General features: G+C 32.7%; 1 protein-coding gene across 13 annotated transcripts in view; it reads right to left on the bottom strand.

Annotated features, from left to right (window-relative positions):
* Positions 1–761: 761 nt before the first annotated feature.
* The window catches only part of LOC149085357 (protein hu-li tai shao-like), a 66,242-nt gene continuing 46,100 nt past the window's right edge, over positions 762–20,903 (bottom strand). For 4 of the 13 annotated variants that reach the window (XM_089233326.1, XM_089233333.1, XM_089233323.1 and 1 more), the window contains 7 exons: positions 14,285–14,377; positions 11,925–12,126; positions 7,647–7,778; positions 7,377–7,397; positions 6,020–6,102; positions 3,631–3,789; positions 762–1,607 (listed from right to left, as the gene is read on the bottom strand). In XM_089233326.1, coding sequence (XP_089089452.1) covers positions 3,646–3,789; positions 6,020–6,102; positions 7,377–7,397; positions 7,647–7,778; positions 11,925–12,126; positions 14,285–14,377 — 675 coding nt within the window. In that variant the 3' untranslated portion in view covers positions 762–1,607; positions 3,631–3,645. The remainder of the gene's footprint in view (positions 1,608–3,630; positions 3,790–6,019; positions 6,103–7,376; positions 7,398–7,646; positions 7,779–11,924; positions 12,127–14,284; positions 14,378–20,903) is intronic. The other 9 variants (XM_089233330.1, XM_089233335.1, XM_089233332.1 and 6 more) reach the window with 3 other exon arrangements.

The following is a 20,903-nucleotide window of genomic DNA, read 5'->3' as shown; positions in this document are numbered from 1 at the left end:
ACATAAATTATGAGCTTCGCGATTATATAGACTATTTCGGTACTCAAACCAGAAGACGCATCAACACCAAGTGTCCTTGAATTTTATTCAACTAGATCCATTTCTTGATACAATTTTGACGTCTCCGACTTGCTGGGATATAGCATAAAATGATTTCGTTACAACTGCAAGTCGCGAGCATGGTGCCCATACTGGAAAGTATTGAAACCAGAAAGGCATACCATTGGATTTAGGAACCTACCTCTCTAGATATTGTGAAAAACAATTTTGTTACGAATGCGGCAAGCAAGCCTGATATTAAAATCAGTGTGTGTCAAATATGGATTTGCCTTAACTAGATTTATCCACAGACATCAAAAACACGGATATATTCTGAATAGTTCTTTGCGTAACAAAATGCTTTAAATGTTCATATCTCAACTTTTTCAGGATGCATAGTATTGCCAGATTATTTAGAAGACTTATTCATGTCAAAAAAACTCCAACATTCATATGTAATAAGAAAATATATTTGATAACTGAAAAGCAAATCAGACATACCCACAAAAAAAAAGCACACACACACACTTGAAAGGAAAAACCAATCCACTGTCATCCAATGGGGGAAAAAAAAGTGACATTTAAAAATGCTTTACAATTTATTCTACATTTAATCAATACACAGTACCAATGTAGAAAATTAACATAAATTGCACAGATTACAATAACTGAAACAGGAAACCTAGCAAAATCTGCTACATATAAACAATGTAAAGCAAATCTCAACTTACCAAATATAGGTATTTATTTTTATTTCAACATTTTTTTATACAATAAACATGACAAAATATATTTCATATGCATCAAAAATGTGAACAATTATACAAAACACATCTGCACTTATAGCTTTTACTGAAGCAAACATTCAAGGTTCTCACGGGTCAAAAATGCTAACAAAAAAACATACCATTTATGTAAGATAAAACTTTAACTCACAATTTATTAATGTTTAAAACAGATTTCATAAAATGTTCAAAGTTTTTGAGCTATGTACATGAAAAAATTTTAAAATGTACCAACACATTAAAAATACCAGAATAATATTCAACAACTCTGAATTCATTTTTTGAATATTCATAAAATTTCAAGTATGAAACAAACTTCTTATAAGGTAAATATTCAAAGTCCTTTGACACTCAAAACCACAAATATCAGGAAAAATAGTCAGCAACCCAGGTATCTAACGAATAGCAAAACCAATGACACCAGATATAAAAAAAATTCTCAGATACGCGTGACTGCATTCAACATATAAGTAAATTTAAAACACATAAAAGATAAGAAAAATATAAGTTTGTTCAAAAGGTGGTCAAAATTACTTTAAGTTTAATAAATGAAAGTAGAACACGAGAACAACACATTTATGCATAAAAATTTTCCCTGGCAGCATGATGGAAGAAGCTTGAAGTGACTGAACCCCATACAAGTATCTGCTGGCTTTTACACTCAATATGGATTTTTTTTGTTTGCCCCCGGTAAACATTAATCTTCATATATAAGCGCTTAACTATAGCACAGCCACATTCTGGATCAAGCCAAAACATGAAAAATTGGCAGTATTAGTTTACCTGAAAATTAACACAAAGAATACATTAAATCTACAGATATCTTAAGCACAGGGTAAACATAATGTAAGTTCCCAACAAGACGCTTCTGCGCTGCAGCAACATTTTCAGTCGAGTGCACATGGGCACACATGCAGTTTAGAACAAACGTTGGCCCTGACTACTCATCAGAAAGCCATGAAACTTTGGAAATATCTAAATGAAGGGATGGAAAAAAAACTAAAAAGCAAAATAGGTTCCCACATTCATCACTATACTGTATTTTTCTATGCAAATTTCACAAGCTAATGTTTTGGAAACATTACCAAACTGCTCAAGTTTTATGTTAGGAGATTAGAACATCTCCAATAAACCAATTTCCATGGAGAATTTTAGACTCCTCCCCCCCATCCCATTTATTATTTATCTGTTCCTCTTTTCTTTGTTTAAGTCGCAAATTGTTCAAATATTCTCTTACAGCAGTATTCCTCATCACGTTTGAGAACGCGATCCAAGTACCAAACCGTGTTTCACATTGAAAATGGTAGTCACTGCAATTGAATCGAGATCCAGGAACAGTTTTTTGAGCCTGAAACTGAACCTCTGATTTTTGCGATCCAGAAGGTGGATCGGGTTTCAGTGCATACACAGTGAGCATCGACATTGATGCAGTAATTAATGGCAGTTGTGCTCAATGGTTTTTGAGGGGAGTCTAAATACAAAAGTTTTGTATATTTTATTAATTATAAGGTGATGAATGACTGTTTGAGCATTAATTTTATATTGGAGAATAACTCGGGATTAAATAGTGGAAGGTTTTGTTACGTGTAGTAATTTTTAAAGCCTTTGGGGGGGGGGGGAGAAGGTGAGTAATGTAGTTTTTCACGTGATTTCCTACAAAATTTATCTGTAAACAAAATACTTATTACTCTTAAATTATGATAAAATTTTATGTATAATGTATTTGCATATTGCCATTAATAACATTAAATTCATGTTAATGAGGTGTGTAAAGGTTAAATTATAGGAAAAGACATAGTGGAAGGTTTAAGTTAATTTTATTTCTCTAAAAATTATGAATCCACAACTGAAAAGCATGAATATCAATCATTCATATACAGCTTCATATTTTTGTAGCTTTTTTTTGCAGATAAACCGAATAATAAAGGAATGGTTCCTTGTTTTTGAAGAACCAACTTCAAACTTTTGAAGGAAAGGTTAGGGTTAATTTTTAAAAACATGTTGGTATCAGTGGGTGTGGTAAGTCAGTGGGAAGAATTCAAAATAAATCGCTCCTGTTTTGCATGATGTCATATCCTTTGGTCATAAACAAGTTTGTTCATTGCATCCCCTCTGGTTCACAGATAATGCAATCACAACACAGCGTGCAATCTTTATATTGAAAAGAGAAGGCCATTCAGAAAATATGAAAGTGAAAGTGGCAACCTGACATTTACTGAAAAAAAAAGGCGTTGAAGAAAGCGATAAGGACTAGTAAAAAGGAGAAATTGAATCTAAGTTGGCAGATAACATTGGCTCTGACCCAAAATCATTTTTCAATTATATCAATAATGGATGTAAAGGGACAGTGTTGCTCCCCTCTTGATAGAAGGGTCTGGGGTAGAGAGCAATGTAGGTATATGTAGTGCTTTCAATGACTTTTTTTGCATCAGTCTTTAATAGTGAAGGCGATATACAAAGTACTGGTGTGGCATGAGGTAATAAAATCAACATTCAAATGGAAGTCCTAAATCTCCTAAAAAATGTATGTGCAAGCAAAGCAGCAAGACCAAATGATATCCATCCTAAGGTCCTGAGAGAATGTGCTAATGAATTGTTGGGGCCCGTCGCACAGATTTACAGGAGTAGTGTTGCTAAGGGCATTGTCTGTAGAGATTGGAAGCTAGCAAGTTACAGGAAGTTGGATTGAGAGACTTCAGTCCCTCGCTTGTGACTTATTGAGAATATTAAGTTCCATTCTCCGTGACAAAATCATTAAATCAAGGGTTTCGCTGAAAATTAGTAATCTCAAAACCATGTTATTTACCAGCATATCTATATATTATGATTCAGAAGCTGCTTTTTCTCTGTCTTCTTTCTCTTTTCGATGTTTCTTCTTCTTTAGAAATGAAGGCGTTCTTAAACCTTTCTTTTTCTTCTTATCTTTTTTTGGGGATTCATCTTCTACTTCTTTCACAGGAGAACTCTGAAAGAGAAAATTTATTTAATATGAATAATTAAATGCTGTTAGATAACTTACATTGAAGTTAATAGAAACTGTGTGTTCCCCACCCACCCAAAATTAATCTTATACATAAGTCTAAAATGCTTGCATACTCAATCAAGCTTTGCAAGGTATTTTACACATATATTAACAATGTGAGGTAGACTATGATAAATCTCGCGGCCAAGTAGAGTTGATCCCATAAAAGGAAAAAAAAAACCTTTTAACCATTAAAACACTTGTCTGGTGTTTGTGACAAGTTAACTCAGTATGGGATTTCAAAGACAACTACAAATGTAAACTTAGAACATAATAAATGATCATTAGTCATCAGTCTTTTACTGTTTAATAATTTCCCCATTTACTGTGGGTACAGAAAGTTTTTCATGACACTTTGGAAGTGCACTACAGATCAGTAAACTTGGTTCCTTTAAAGGGCAAACATTTTCCTGAAACCCATAGTAAACCATGTAAACAAGTGACATACCAGCAATTCCACCACCCTTCAAAGGGTTAAAAGTCCAAATATGACTTTTGAACTAAACCCATTCAGATTTTTTTTTTCTGCCGACAAAGCCAAAAACAAAGATTCTATAGTGAATTTTTTTTTTTTTTTTGGATGCTTCTCACCAGCTGCTATACGTACCAATTTTTCAAATATTTGAAAACAGATATATACACAAATTCTTATTTTAATTCTAACAAATTCTTATTTTAATTCTAACAAATTTTCAATTGAACGTCCGAAAAAGGTAAGGTTTTTACTCTTTGAGAAAAGAGAATAAAAAAAAACCAATCTCATTATTCATCTAGTACCGATATCTAATATTTTGTAACATGTGTCTCAGTGGTTGAAAATTGATAATGATCCGGGATATAATTTTTTTGGATAACTGAGAAATAATCACAATAGTGAACGATCAAGTTGATCAGGATGACTGTGAAAGTGATGAAGATGAATCAACGGCAGATGTAATAATGCACAGTGAGGCAGAACAGTGTTTCACAAAATGTCTCGCGTGGTTAGAATCGACGCCTAACGCTCACCCGCTTCAATTTTTAATGTTGAAACTATTACAGGATGAGACTGTAAAATGTCATATAAGCAAGTTGAAGCAATTAAAGATTCATTTTTTTGAATGGTTTGACCGTTATTTATCATGTGCATATGTATTTGTTTTACCATTTATTCTTTCCTTTACAATTTTTCTTATGTGATATTCTGAAAAGTAAATAAAAAAAACAGTGTAAGTCTGTTAAATTTAATTATTTTAAGGTTTTTGTTGCTGAATTTAAATTTACTTTTTTGCATTAGCGAATTAGTTTCAAAATCGATTTTACGAACTTTTCACTTTCCCAAACACCCTTCAGTCCCAATGTGTTCTAACAATCGATGTTCTACTGTACTGACATAGCAAAAAAATTAAACACAAATGAGTTTCAAAACATTTTTGTTCCCTTCAACATTCTAATTTTCTACTCCATCACACACTGCATTAACAATTTTCACTAAATATTGCCATATGTTCACTACGACTGCCAAATTATTTTTGATCAATTTCTTGGAGGGGGGGGGGGGTGTCACAAATTTTTTTTTTTGCAGAGCCACAAAAATCCCAAGATCGGCTCAGACTATACAGTATGTTCAAACATTGTAATCTAGCCCCAAGAACCTTGGAGGTGTGAACCACTTTGGTGTAAATGATTTTTTTAATACAGTAAAACCTCCTAACATGAAAATATAGCCGTTATTGGGGTGGTAATTCTATTTTTGAAAAAGCAATTAAAATTTACGAACTACAAATATAACATGTAAAATGACAATCCATTTTGCAACTAATTTTAGTTACATAATTGATTATATTAAAATATATTTTGATAGTATCACAATAAATGATTAATCGATCTACAGCACAATTACAACATCCAAAAATTCAGGCTTGCAGTGCCGAGGTAGAACACAACAGAATTGACTTGGCGAGAAAAACTGATATGGACTAAGACTGTTTTGGATGGATAGATTAAGACAAAATGCATACACACAGCCCTTGAGAAATATGTCCCAATCCTCAGAACAAGCAATCTACACAGATCACTCTCTGGGACCTTATTATTCATTTTAAAAAATAGAATGTTCAGACTGACATAAAGTTCAAAGATATCTAAATAGTTATCATTGTGAAGGTCCATTTATACTAAAATCATTAGTTACCTCTTTACTACTCCTTGATGCAGCTGATATTTCCCCACTTTCTGACCTTAATTTTTCTTCGCCATTGATCGTCACATCAGCAGCTGAAAATGTTTATCAGATAAATTATGTGAAAATACTATGCATAGAAAATGTAACTAATTTTTACGATGTTCAAATATTTTTCTGTATTTTTCTTTCAGAGATGTGCAGTAGGAATAAATAATATTTAAAAAGCATAGTACGCTTAATCCTTTATTACTATTGATCTTATATGCAATAAGGTTAACGATAATAAATTTTAATCCAACATCCACGCACAATTGAAACCAGTGTTTGCCGTGCACTTTTACATGAATGGTGGATTGTTGAAAGTAATACGCTTATCTGCTAATGATGATAGTTTGAAAAAGTTTGTGAGAATTATTTTTTGGTTTCCAGTTATATTTTTGCAAATGTGACCCTTCTTACTTTCAAAAAAATCTCATCATGGCAAGTAACAGACCAACAGAATTATATTATAAATGAGATTAAGAAAAATAATTCAATGCCAGTCTCTTGCTCTAAATGTGAATACACCTGATCACATAGCATGCACACACAGCCGGGTTCAATAAAATTCCAAATTCTGAGACACAGGTGAAATAGTAGTTAATTGAATCCATAGCAAATGAGAATTGTATGACATATCAATTTGGACTTTTAAAGAAATTATAACCAAGAGCTTTACAAGAAATTATCAAAATTCACATTGCTTTGTTCTAATGAAAAGTTATATGATTCTCTTGGCATGCAGTGTGGTGGGGTACGCAAGTTTCTTCTCTCCTTATACATACAAAAAAATACACAAGGTAAGCTGCCATTACAATGATCCTTATTTTAATTGCATAAAAGATATTTAGAGCAAATACTTTGTGAATGGCATCAATAACTATTAATCCCTTTAATATTCATAATGTTGTTTGGTTCCCTTCGAAACTAGGAAATCATTAGACTCTCTCTGATCATTACTTGCTGAATTTTGAGATCAAGATTTGCTTTAGCGCCATCACCAGTTTTTAAAAATTTTGATGGTATGATGAATTTGGTCATATATTGAATCACGGTTGAACCCGTTGCAATCCTTATATGGAAGATTTGTTCACTAAAATTTTCTGGGTGTTAAGCACGGTTGGAGCTAAATGAGAGGAAGAGAAGAGGCTATATTGGGGTTTGACTGTAGTTCAAAATGAATACTTATTCCTCGTGTTTCCATTTTGATTTTTTTTCCTTGTAACAGTAACCTCTGGGAGAACATTAATTAGACTAACTCATTGAGAATTAATAATTTTACAACTGTGAAAAGTACTTCAAAAATTTCTTATACATAGAAATATACCTTCTTTACACTCTGAATGATCTAAAAGCAGCATGAAAGGACAACAAAAAATTGAATTATCACAAAAAATCCATGGAAGTTAGAAAAAATAATTTTCACTACATGGCACATTTGAACAAATACTTTATAACAAATACATCATATTTTAAAATTATTTGCTTGCTGAAGCAAGTTCTCCAAGTAACCCAATAAATATGACTATATTTTGGATCACTCTACAAAAATACTATTAAGAGTTAGAGTAAAAATAGAATAGCTGAAAATATTCACCTTCTTCATCAGAACAAGGTGATGTGGGAGACTGAGGTGGGCTACTGGATTCATGTGTTGGCAAAACATGCTCTTGTTCTCGAACAGGCTCCATCAATAATGGCTTTAGGTGATCAGGAATGTCATCTTCAACTGCAGAAAAAAAAAAAATCGAATTTGTTACATTAAGTTCCAACTAAGAAAATATATAGGGTGCATAGCCACTAGTATGCATCACATTTTAATGGCAAACCTTTGATCCTAGAGATATTTCCAATTAGAAAAAGTATCCAAATAACATGTAGAACTTTGATGCATCATTCACATTGCAAGGAGGTTCTCTTTTGGGTGTAGATCATGATAAATAAAAATCTAGCCACTACTTCTGTATGAAGCCGCCTTGATGATAGCGACACAACAAAAATATCGCATACTTTTGATACTGGTATATCAATAAAAAAATTACATATATATATAAGATAAAAATTCCTAGGGGGGATAAAATTTCATTATTGGTAATAGGGCATAGATAACAGCATCCATGGCATTTTACCAGTGAACTGTTGATCCTATAGGCATACTTCTAATTAGAAAAGTATCAAAATAACTGAGTTCATGTAAAACTCAGATGCATCATTCATGTTACAAGGGGTTGTATAATAAATTTATTATGATATATAATATATATATTTTTTATTTTAATGAAGTTCATAAAAAAAAAAAAATTAACTTTTTATATGGTCACCCCTGTGCTCAAAAACCCAATGAGGAAGTTGTTGCTATGTCTCTCCTGAAGTCAAAAAAAATTCCACGTTTCTGAGAGCAATATTCGAAGAGATATTTGAATTTAAAAAAAGGAGAAAAGTTGGGGGGGGGGGGAAAGGATGAATACATTTTACCCCCATTTATGCTTTTCTTACATTTACGCATGCCTTTGAAATGATAGGCTTGTAACTGCCAAATTTGTACTCTTAAAAAAATTGTATAAAATTTTTAGTTATGGAAAAATACAATATTTGAAATTATTTACAGTTTAAAATAGGCCAAACTGCGCATGTCAGTTTATATCTGAGGGTTTTGCAATCATTTCCATCATTCCTCCCACAGATCAAAGTACAGACTGAGATTCAATTCATATTGGAGCTCTCCATCTGAATTATTTACCCATATTCACAAAATTACATGTTATTTCATTGAAGAATGAAATGTCACCAATTATATATGATCCATATTACAGAAAGAGAATGCCTTCACGATCTTTAAATCCACTCAAACAATATAGACACCCTTCTTCCCTCAGCCAAGGAGTCTCATTCTCATCGTTCCTGTACATCCGTCTATATTGGAACCACCTTGCAATCCATTAAAATACACATCTCTGAACAGCAACACCATAGTTGTGGGAATTAGTGATGTAATGTACAGGAATTTTTTAAGTTATAAATATATTCATGCTGGAACCGGGATTTGAACCCAGATCTGTACAATCAAAAACTGACATGTTAACCACTCAACTATGTAATCGATACCTATATATGTAACAGATAAAGTGCAGCACAGTGCTTCTTCACATTTTTTTTTTTGCCCATAGCCCCCTTTGGATAATTTTCTTATCATGGTTTCACCTTATCCAAAGTAATTCTCATCATCCTTTCTTACTTATTGATTTTTTGAATAAATTTATATAGTGAACAAAATTTTTATAAATAAGGTTGATCTCCTAACCCTGTGCCAGTCTTGTAGGGGTTCTATACAGGGTAGTCTAAAAAAAATATGGGTTTTCACTAACTGACCAAACACCTTTAGCCATCGGCACAGGGAGCCTTTAATTCCTGCTTTTCCCAGGACTCATGCACACGTCGGGCCAAGCAATGGCAATGATGTTGGGCTGTATGCTTTACTGAAATTATGTTTACATACTTTTCCTCAAAAATTAAAGTACCAAATCTCATAATGTAGGCCCTCTATGAACACAAGGTCTCTCCTCCCTACCCCGTAAACAGCAGTGGTGGTCTGGGTTCCATCGGGGGATTCTGGCAAAAGTCATGCTTTTTTTATACCATAAGTTTTTATATGGTCCCTAATCAACCAGAGGTCAATAGGTAGGAATTTGTGCTGTTTTTTTTACACCAAAAGATATTTAATCCATAACTTTCTTCAATTGAGATATGGATAATTGGCACGTATAGCACTTTTTTCGTGAAAAAAATATCTAAATCTTATGAAGTTAGATGTCAGTTTATTACAAAGAAATTTTCCCAGGGGGAATTAAAAATATTTTTCTAAAACCGCCAAAGATGATGAAACCCTAAATCATGCATATGATCAATTGAAACTAAAAAAAAAATGAAATTTTACTCTTTTACATGTAATCTTTTATCACACAGCGACTAGATCTAAAAAATCTAAAGCAAATTACATGTGCTGTGTGTGGTGCTGTGTGTGGTGATATGTGTGTGGCTGTCATTTTATTTCAAAATTCTCGAGCAGTGCCTGAGACTGCTAGCCAGGATGAAGTATTATCTGAGAATGATACCGTGAAATGTTCAAGCCAACAAATTTCTGAAGCAATGATGAAAGTCAAGTTTTCTTAGTTGTTTGCTAAATTATGGATAGGCACATGCACACACTGTCCTCAGAACTTAAGTTGTTGGTGAAATCTATAGGGACCTTCATGGCAAGTATTATTTGCAAATGCAACAATAGTGATTGAGGGAATAAATGACATTTTTAACACCCTTTCTGTTGAAGAGCTTCAGAATTTTTTCAGGAAGTAGTATAGAAAATGTAAAAAAAAAAGGTATTGATAATACAAGGTGTGTTTCATAAGAACTAAGAGTACCTAAATTACTTAATTTTCCATGGTGTTAGAGTAAACAAAACCATTTGCTATTTTTCAAAATATCTTCCTTCAGATGGTTTGCAATGGATGCATCATCTAATCGACTATTCAAATCAAGTAGAGAAGGCTTTATGGAAGCTGCCTCAATGAACCCTGCACAACTGAAATAATATTGGTATCTTCATTAAATTTTCTGCCACAGAGCTGCTTCAATGTAACCAGAAATCATATCATGCAAGATCACAGGGTTTATATGTTAATTTTACAATATTAAATTTTGTTAGAAAAGTTTGAAATTCTACTGAAAAAATTATAACACAGATTGAGAAAGCATCAGGAACTGGTAGGAAATTAGACCTACGTCATGATAACGCCTGATTGCATGTCGCTACTTCTATTTGGCAATATCTTAATAAATGCAATGCAATATTAAGATCATGCCACAACCCCCCTTACAGTCGAGATCTCACACCATACAATTTCTGGCTCTTTCCAATGTTGGAGAAATTCCATGGCAGAAAATTCAATGAAGATGCCAACATTATTTCAGCTGTGCAGGGTTCACCAAAGAAGCTTCCAGAAAAAGCCTTTTTACACTTTCCTTGAAAAGTGGATCGAATGTTGGGACCATTGCATATTATCTAAGGGAAGATATTTTGAAAAATAAATTATTTTTTAAGCTAAGAGCAAATATCATAGAATGACTAGTCCCATTTCCAAATGCATTAGGTTGTTGCACGGCTGAAAATATGGCGGAGTCCTTATGTAATTATGATCCGGCATGCCAGATCAAAATCTTTCATGTTCATTTTGATTCGATGATGGCATGATACAGAGCAGGCTCAACCCCTGGAAATTTTTCACCCACTTGGTTGGATAAATGTAGATCAGTTCAAAAACAAAACTTCCTCAGATGTTTGCTACATCTGAGCATTTGCTTTTGTTGATTCAAAAAGAAGAGACAGCTCCCAACTTGAACCCAGTATAAATGTAAATTTTTCAAATACTTTGGAAAATAAATTAATAATTTTTCCATCTCTTCTGTAGAACAGTTTGGGAACCCCGGCCCTAAAGCATAACCCAAAGGCATTATTGTTCCTACTAGATTTTAAAATTTCACATTTACATAATTTTTTCTCTCGATTGTGAGAAAAAAAAAATTATCACAGAGGACACAAACATCGGAAAAGACACAAGAGTCAGATCATCAAGACTCTGCAGTAATAACTTTGATTCACACAGAATATAAAATTAAAAAATATTGTTCCTTTCATCAATTGTTTCAAAAACTCATAATATCCATCTATAAATATGACCAATAACTAGACTTTTTTAGCCTTCAACTATGAATTATTGATCAGAATCTGACTTTGCCAAACATGAATTACCAAATTTCTTGGATGGTTATGAAGTTGAATACAATTACATAATGAAATTGATGAAAATGACGTACATACCAGGTTCCCCTCTTTGTTTCTTAGCAACAATTTTTTTATATTCTTCCAAATCTTGATCTGAGATGTTATCAAATGGGTTCTTCGCATATGCTGTTTTGTATACCATTGCATTATGTTGAAACTCTCGTTGAATGATACCTTTTGATGCTGCACCAACAAGAACAACTTGATCCCTATCACCAGCAGCATTCATTTGAGCTTCCTTAAAAGATAAAAATAACAGATAATGCATAAAATTCAGATACTTCAGTACAAAACAGTTTCTAAATAAGGATTTGGGAAACCTGCTAAAGGTGATGCCATTCAATATTTTTAAACAGGAGGTATTTTTTTTTATATTGTGTTTGTGTGTGTGGTTCTTATTCTTCATAATACTTTGCATACTTATTTTCAAATCATGCATTCTTTGTGTTTGCTTTAGAGGTTATTCAGATGCCAAGACCAGGCCCGTCATTTGAGGGGTCGCCCCCCTCCCCCGGCTTTTAAAAATACACTAAAAATGGCATATATATACATACATTGAGTACATGTTCTTTTCCCCCCTCCCCTGGAAAAAGTTGAAATGACAGCCCTGGCCAAGACGCATTATTACTAAGTTGGAGGGCTGCAGGTATCCAAATTATGATACTATGCTGCAGCCAGAACCTACGGAAGAGAAGACGAACTGATGTGGCACCAGGAGAAGCCATTGACAAATCACACTTGATAGAGTAGGACCAACCCCTTCCAAGTACCTTTCAAACAAATGAGATTGAGGGGACTTGTAAGAACTTACTTGTAAAGTAAGAACAATCAGATGTATGAACATCACAGTAGTGATGAATCTAATTATGTGTTTTCGTTACATGGCACATCTGAATCAGAACCCAAGCAAGATGAAGAAAGTAACTGAAGAGCTTTGACCGGAATTAGTTGCTCCTGCTGTTCCTATTTCTTCCCTGTGAAAGTGGACATGATTCAACGATAGATGAAAATGATGGATGTAAATGTGGTCCATGAGATTGATGGTACGGTTCTTGAACAAGTACAGCTTGGAATGTTTGTGGTAAAGTTTTTGTACTTTAAGAAGTCAACCAACGAATAAGTCAAATACACAATCCATGCGAATACTCTTCCATGTAAAGTTTTTGGCAAAAAAAGTGTCAAGCATAATGTTGGTAAGCTTGTTCAATTCTATGAAGATAGGGAGTTCGAGTTGTTATATATATACACAACTTAGAGAGGGATTTTTTTTTATTCTCAAAATGTACCTAATGAAGCTTAACTCAATGTACCAATGTACAAGACAACGTGCACATAATTGACCTTACTTACTATGAAAACCGTGACAAATTTACCTTTTCCGACAAAAATGTGAAACTTTTCTTTGAACTTAAAAAAAACTATATTTTATAAAAAATTTAATTTTTAAAATATTTTTGTGTACTTTTATTTACCATAAAGAGTACACTAATTTGTAAGATGTTTTCACAGTTAAAAAAATGTTTCTGGTGTTTGCATTCCAATCAGTGGGTAATTTAACACAGATGGCAAAGTTACCCCATTTTCAGGGTAACTTTGCCAGCGCTGTTTTTTACTTTTTTAAAAATATAAATATTTATTCAAGTTGTCATGTTTCCACAGATTGTGAAGCTAGAGATTAAAACTAATGTTTTAAGATGGTTTTAAAGCATTTTCGTACATTATTAGTTAAGAAAGCAGCTGAAAGAAGAAAAAAATGTGGCAAAGTTCTCCTTGTCTATAGTATCCATTTAACCTATTTGCATAATTTATAAGCTACAGTTGCACCATAACTTCTAGCATGTAAATCAAATGAGCTCAGTTGCAATGATGAACTGCTCTATAAATTTTTTTTACGGCTGGTAGCTGAAGTTCTTTCTCAAAGGTGCCATTTGTATTTTGCACAATAAACATACTAGAAGCACCAGAACTAGCGAGGTTATACTTTCAGTGAAATGCATGCAAATTTTAAAAAATAAATCTTCATAGTTACACTCAAAAAAATCAACCTATGGTTTCCACTATACCAGAATCTAAATTTGATTTCTTGGTCAGCAGAGGGGTATCGAAAATTATGAATCTGGAATTCAATCAACCTACAGGAAAATGAATCTTACTACTGTCAAATAAGTAATACAGTCGATGCTCATTATAGCGACCCTCATCGTTCCAATAAAAAACAAACATTATATAGGAGAGATTTTTTCAGATAGACTGATTTACAAATTTCGAAGGAAAAAAATAACTTCAAAAGCGGTCCCACCATGCCCTGTTCTCAACTAAATGAAATGTTGATTTATATGACATTAATACATTTACATTTTGCGAAAAACTAGTATACTATTTAAAAAAATACGCACTTGCATCTTTTTTATTTCTTCCCAAGTAACTCCTTCCAAAATAGACGATTGTGGCCCAGCAGTTATTTTGGAATGCATACGATTTTCTTTAAGCTGAAAGTAAAAAAAATATTTAAGCATTTCTTTAATGTATAGGTATAACTTCTCTAACATGTCTCAAAATCTCTTCATTTTAGTAACCATTGTAATACAAAAACACGCCCATATTTGGGGCATCTTATGCTTTAATATAGAGAAAAACTCCATTCCAGTTGAACCTTAAAACCAACAAATACATATCAAATTTGTAAAATTGAGCCAGACTAAAACCTGATTCTACCAAATAGAGAATAAGAAATTCTATAGGCCCTATATTGCCTGTAATTATTTGCAGATTAAACTAGACCATCAACTAATTGAAATAAATACCTTGGAGTAACACGATTTGATTTTATGGGGTTGATAAACAGTTGAATGTGGTCCGAATATCAAGAACCCTTTGTCAAATTTTAATGTTTTTTGAAAGCTATTATGGAATGGGGTATTTTCCTTCGAGCATTTCACAGATTTATAATAAAATTATCGAAAAAAAAAATACATTTTAAAACATGCCCATACTTGAAAGTAAGGAATTTTTTGACAGTTCTTGATCCCATCAGCTTGTGACTATCAGCAAAATGACTCATTACTCGAAGTGGTCACTAATGTTCTGATAGAATTTTTGCCCCCTTGGAATTCCCACCTTCAGCCAAAACAACTATTTCTTGAAAATTCTGGTGAATAATCAGCACTTCAAAAAATCACTAATGTATGCTGGCTATACATATTATGCATCTTTCCAAGCTTTAAGAATCTATTTGTGTAGCAGCCCTCATCAGGACCGTAGTTAAGCAAAAATTGTATTTGCACCAGGGTTGTTTGGTTTAAACCAAGTGGTTTTTTTAAAAAAACCACTTGGGTTTTTTCAAAAAATCAAATAAAAGTTGCCTAAATATAAATTTTTTTTCCTTGAAAATATCATATTGGTTCATTATTAGCCAAAATGTTTCATTTTTACCACATTTTATATCCTTGGGGTACATTCTGATGGTATATCTTTAAATGACATAAGATTTTATAAGTGGTTTTTTTCAAAAAGTCTCATAAAAGTGGCCAGAATATATATATATTATTCATATGAAGTATCTTAGTCATTTAAAGTTATATATAAAAGCCTAAATTTCTCATTCTTACAACATTTTCTAACCTTTGGCTACATTCTGATGCTCTATCTGTAGCAAATTCATGAATAAGGATTGCATCACACATCTAAATGTAATGGTGTATTATCTCACAGGGGTTTTTTCCCCCTTCACAAAGAAGCAGCTACAGTAGTGACACCATCATGCTAGGGGCAGGTGGTCCTTAAAGGACAGACTAGTGTACTAGTTCTAACATTACCTCACATACATTTTCATTTTCTTTCCCATAAGAAGCAGCACATCTCCTACTGTATATCTCCCAGTCTTAATATTCTCTCTCAATAGTTGTTTTTTTATACTTTCACACACACACTGTTAAGCCCAATTAATCAAGGTTCTACTGTATAGTAGTAACAGATTTCCGAAAAATAATCAGCTATATACAGGGTGATTATAATTAAAGTTTTGATTCCAAAACTATACAATAAGTACTGATCAGAATGACTTGAAAATTTGCATGGATACTCCTGAAGCAATGGAAGTTTCTTTCGCAAAAGCAAAAAGTGTAAAATGTGCAAGTAGATGATGCTGTACTTAGCCAGCAGTATAATCTATTTTGTGCAACCACATCATTTCAGCACTTCCACAGCATCAGTGTGTGGATAGAACTTCTATCAAGATGCACATTGCAATACCAGCTGCTGAAGACCCATTTTGACAGGATGCACCTTAACCCTTGCAACTTCTGGCTGTGGGGATACCTCAAAATGTTATAAACAGTGGTCAGATTAAGTGGTTTAATAAAGCTGAATTGCAAGCACATCCACATTATGACCATGGGGCATACTTTGATTCTGTTGTTGAACAAGAATTTTTGTGCTTTCAACCTCATAGCCAGAACACGCGGTGGACAACATATTTAACATTTCTTAAGTAAGTTGTAGTTATTTAATTACTTCGTTTTTTGTGATGTTTCCATGAATTATGAAATTGTGAAATGTTATAATTAAGGTATCATTCTGCCATGACTGTCTATCGTTTCCATTCTGCGGGCAAATTTCCCACATGTTGCATGATATCATTAATTTTACATTTTTAAGTATTTTTTCCCCTTTATCAAATAAAATTGAATTTTTTCAGGAATATTCATGTCAATTTTCAAGTCATTCTGACAATCGTTCTTTTTTTACAGTGTTTTGAAATCAGAACCTTAGTTATAATCACCCTGTATATCGTAAATCATTGCTAATTAATCTGCATTATTTATGCTTCATTAAATACATTATATTCACATAATTTTTATTACTTTTTGCAAAATAGCTTCCTAATTAAGTATACTGAAAGTAACTGGAGAAAAACCTTTATATATTATATGATTAATAATAACATTAAAAGAATTTTCAAACACTCAGTAATCCATTGAGTTAAGCAAAAAATAATTAAATTGCAAAAGTTGGTTTTTGTTAAAATGTAAGAAATATTTATTGATTAATTAGCATGGGAATAGTGTTAATTACATTAATAAACATTTTATTTTAGTTAATTATTGGAAGTTTGAATGATTTTTCAGATATTTTATTGTTTTTAATGTTAATACTATTTAAACCAAAAAAACCTGGTTTAAACCAAAAAAACCCGGTTTTTTGGTTTTTTTAAAAAAAACCGGTTTTTTTACCAACCCTGATTTGCACAGACATTTACAATTCAGCAACATATTAAGAAAAATAACCAAAACATTATAAAGTGAAACCTCGATACAACAATAATTGATATAACAATGAATATAAGAGTATTTTTGCAAGTCTTGTTGCAAAATATCTATACTCTAATGTTATATTGTGTATAATATACAGGGTTGGGTTTTTGCCGAATTTTTGCCATGACAGTGACAAAAAGTAGAAAAACTAAGTAAAAAATTGGTAAAAATGAAAAAATTGAAAATATTACATTATGATTGTGTAATTATCAATCATTGGAACTACAATTTTGAGGGATACAGTTTTCAACTATTTTTTTCTTTTTTTTATTAATATTATTGAAGTCAATCAATAATATTAATAGTATCAAATGTGGGAGCTTTTTGTGTAAGTGGTGTATTTCAAGCAAAACTGTTTAAGCATGGTTTTTAACAAGCTCATTTCCCTTAACAATAATAGAGAAATGCTACATGCAAAAAAAACCTTTGCTTTTCATTCTCGGTTGTCACTTCAGTCCTTTAATGTGTAAACATATTCAAAGTTTGTTGAATAGTTCTTTTATGAAAAGGCAAATTTAAGTTTCGGTTGTTATGATTATCAACTTCAGAAATAAGGAAAAGATTATAATGCTACAAGAAAACCAGAATTTAAGGTTTATAATTGTGTTACCAATTCACATGCTTTCATCCTGGCTGTAATAGCCATAGTACCATGCATATGGCTAAATTTCCCACATTTTGCCATCTCTTTTTATAATCCTTGGAGTCCTTATATCATCTAATGTTAAAATAGCAAGCTACTGTAATGTTTGCTTTTAATTTAAGAGGTGCCAAAAGAACAAAAAATTCACAAAAATCTCAACAAATGGTTGAAAATTAAAATACTGTGAGCTTAGCCAATGATGGTGACCTATTTACATATTAAATATCTACTACAGTAGAACTTCGATTATCTGAACACATCGGGACCGAAGGGTAATAAAAAAAAAAAGTGAAAAGTTCGGAAAATTGATTTCGAAGCTAATTGGATAACACAAAGGTACAAATTGAAATTCAGAAGATTACATCCCCCTCCCTCCTGGAAATAATAACCATGATAAGAACTGTCTTGTTGTCAAGAAGACCCACTCCTTCCTCTCATTAAGGCACACCATAGGATTAAGATGAATTCATCAGACAAAAAAAAGGGCAGTTAAATCTGATCCTATTCATGCGTTTGTTTGCTTGTCAATCGTTTATAACTACATGAACTGTACCTGGATCCACTCCTACTTACAGGTATGTACCTACTTTTGTAGCTCACAGGTACAGTATGTACAATTGTTTGGAAGTGAATACAATAGAACGAAGCGATCAAGTTGGGAAATAAGAGGTTAATAAAATAAGTTCCAAGAAATTACCAACTGTTGAGCGTCATTGACTATAGAAAACTGAAGATGAGTTAGGTTGAAAAGGTGACCGAGTTGTTTGGATAAACAAGGTTCTACTGTACTTTGGTATGCAGCTTTGTGGTACTAATTTCACTGACCTTTATTAAAACTAATGCATAGCTGCCAACTTTTGAAAATGAAAATTCGGGAGATTTTTGCGCACACCTGTATTTTATGCTAAAACCACTCCCTAATAAATACAATAGGGATTTTTCCAAATAAAATAGGGATTTTTCAAACATAAAAGTTGAAGCGTAGGGAATAAAATCCCTACTCAAAAACTGAAGTCAAATTAAAATAAGGATTTTACACCCTTGGGAATAAAATTCCTACGCAAAAAAACAAGTGAAATTGGAGGCCAAAACTTCAATGATGTAAAAATAAATATTGTGTTCAATCAGAAACGCTGTGAACAAACATTCTGCGCGAATGACCACAAAATCATCGGAAGATGAAGGAAAACACCGTCAATTTTTGAAGAACACTGACTTTTTGTGACACTTGCTTGATGCTTTTTTTTAAATTTCACATGAGTGATGATGGCAGTCTTTCCATGCCCGATGTTTATGTCCGTAACACAACTTGTACAAAAAGGAAAAGTAGGCCCTCTTCTGGAACGTTTGATGAAATGAAATTCATCGGAATAAGTATCTTTAAAATTGATTAAATATGTTTTTGCTTATCATTATTCATGCTTTGTTATATCGCACGTACGTAACTTCAACAAAAGAAATTTTGACCACATGTGCATCACCATAATCTTCAATTATTATCCAGGACTATTGGCTGCTAAGCCATTTCCCTGCACGATAAGACAAACAACTTTCTTGTTACCATCAGAGGGTTTGTAAAACGTCTTAAAGGAAATTCCTTAAAAAGGGAATTTCCCCATTTACGACGTGTGACGTCATTTCGAAAGGGAAAAAAAAGAGGCTTCATGCCCCATAAGAAATTCCTTAGGGATTGTTTTCATTAGCGGGGATTTTTTTAATGAAGTAGGGAATTTTTAGGGACAATTAGGCATTTTTGTGATTTTCGTAAAAATTCGGGAGATTTAAGAACTTTTCGGGAGATCGAGCGATGAAGATAAAATTCGGGATATTCCCGAAAAATTCGGGAGACTTGGCAGCTATGCTAATGAAATGAGAAGGAATTTTCTACTCACACATCTATGATGCAACTCATATTATTGGGTTCCATTAAGAAAAGACATATGCTTTATTAAGAACTTGTACAAGCAACTTGCTTGACAAAAATGGTTTTTTAATCTCATTACTTTACTTTTTTTTCTAATTCAAAGGAAAACAGCTGATTCCAGAGGTAAAAAAAAAAAATAGTTTTAAATATCTCACCTTTAGTGAAGTAAAGATTCTCAGAACTTACTTCATGAAGGTAAAATTTCAAATTTTGAATTCTTTTAATTTTTGCCACTGGCAAAAATATGGCAAAAACAATTTTTGCTGGTTTTTACCACGGGTTTTTCCACTATGGCAAAAACTTGCCAACCCAGATAATGTAATATTATAATGTTATGCACTCTAATGTCTATACTCTAATCTTAAAACTGCTGCATTTTGATATAACTATAATCCCTCTACAACATTTTTCTTGGTCCGTAGAATATTGTTACATTGAGGTTTCACTGCATTCAAATACGAAATCGGACACCACAACAGGCCAATTGCCCAATAAGGTAGCTGCAAAGTAAAAATATCAGAAAAATCCCATAAAAATTAGCTAAACAACTAATGTATCTGCCCATAGAAATATGGTTGTCATTCTTTAAATATGGATAGCTTCTCAATTACTTCTACCCATCTCATATTTCCTCTTGAAGATGTCTATGGTATAGGAATTCACGACATCAGAAAATAAGCTATTCTATGCATTTACAATCCTATTGGAGTAAAACTCCCTGCAACACAACCTAGAATTATCCCTAACTAATCGAAACTGGTGTCCCACAGTAAAGTCATTTGAAAAATGGCATTACAATATTTCATGATCCATCATATTTAATCCCCTAAAAATTTTAAATACTTCAATTGTATCTCCACGACGCCTAGGTTGTTCGAAAGGAAAACATTAAATGAATCAAGTATTTTTTCATAGCTCAAGCCTTGCATGTGCTCAATGCTCTAGTGGTTCTTTTTCACACCTCTTCTACCAAGTCTATATCCTTCTGAAGATTGTATACTATGTGTTAAATATTGTCTATCTAAACAAAAAGTTTAATTGATGGCTTAATATTTTTCAAGGTAACAGCACATGTTCAGTTTTGCCATGAAATATGAATACGGTCTGATATATTATTTTGAATTAAAATAATTGCA

This window comes from Pholcus phalangioides, unplaced genomic scaffold (genome assembly GCF_987345545.1).
Source record: "Pholcus phalangioides strain wild (caught in Gottingen) unplaced genomic scaffold, Ppha-v1.0 ptg000007l_1, whole genome shotgun sequence".
In the NCBI taxonomy this organism is placed as follows: domain Eukaryota; kingdom Metazoa; phylum Arthropoda; class Arachnida; order Araneae; family Pholcidae; genus Pholcus; species Pholcus phalangioides.
This window is presented reverse-complemented; position numbering and strand designations above follow the sequence as displayed.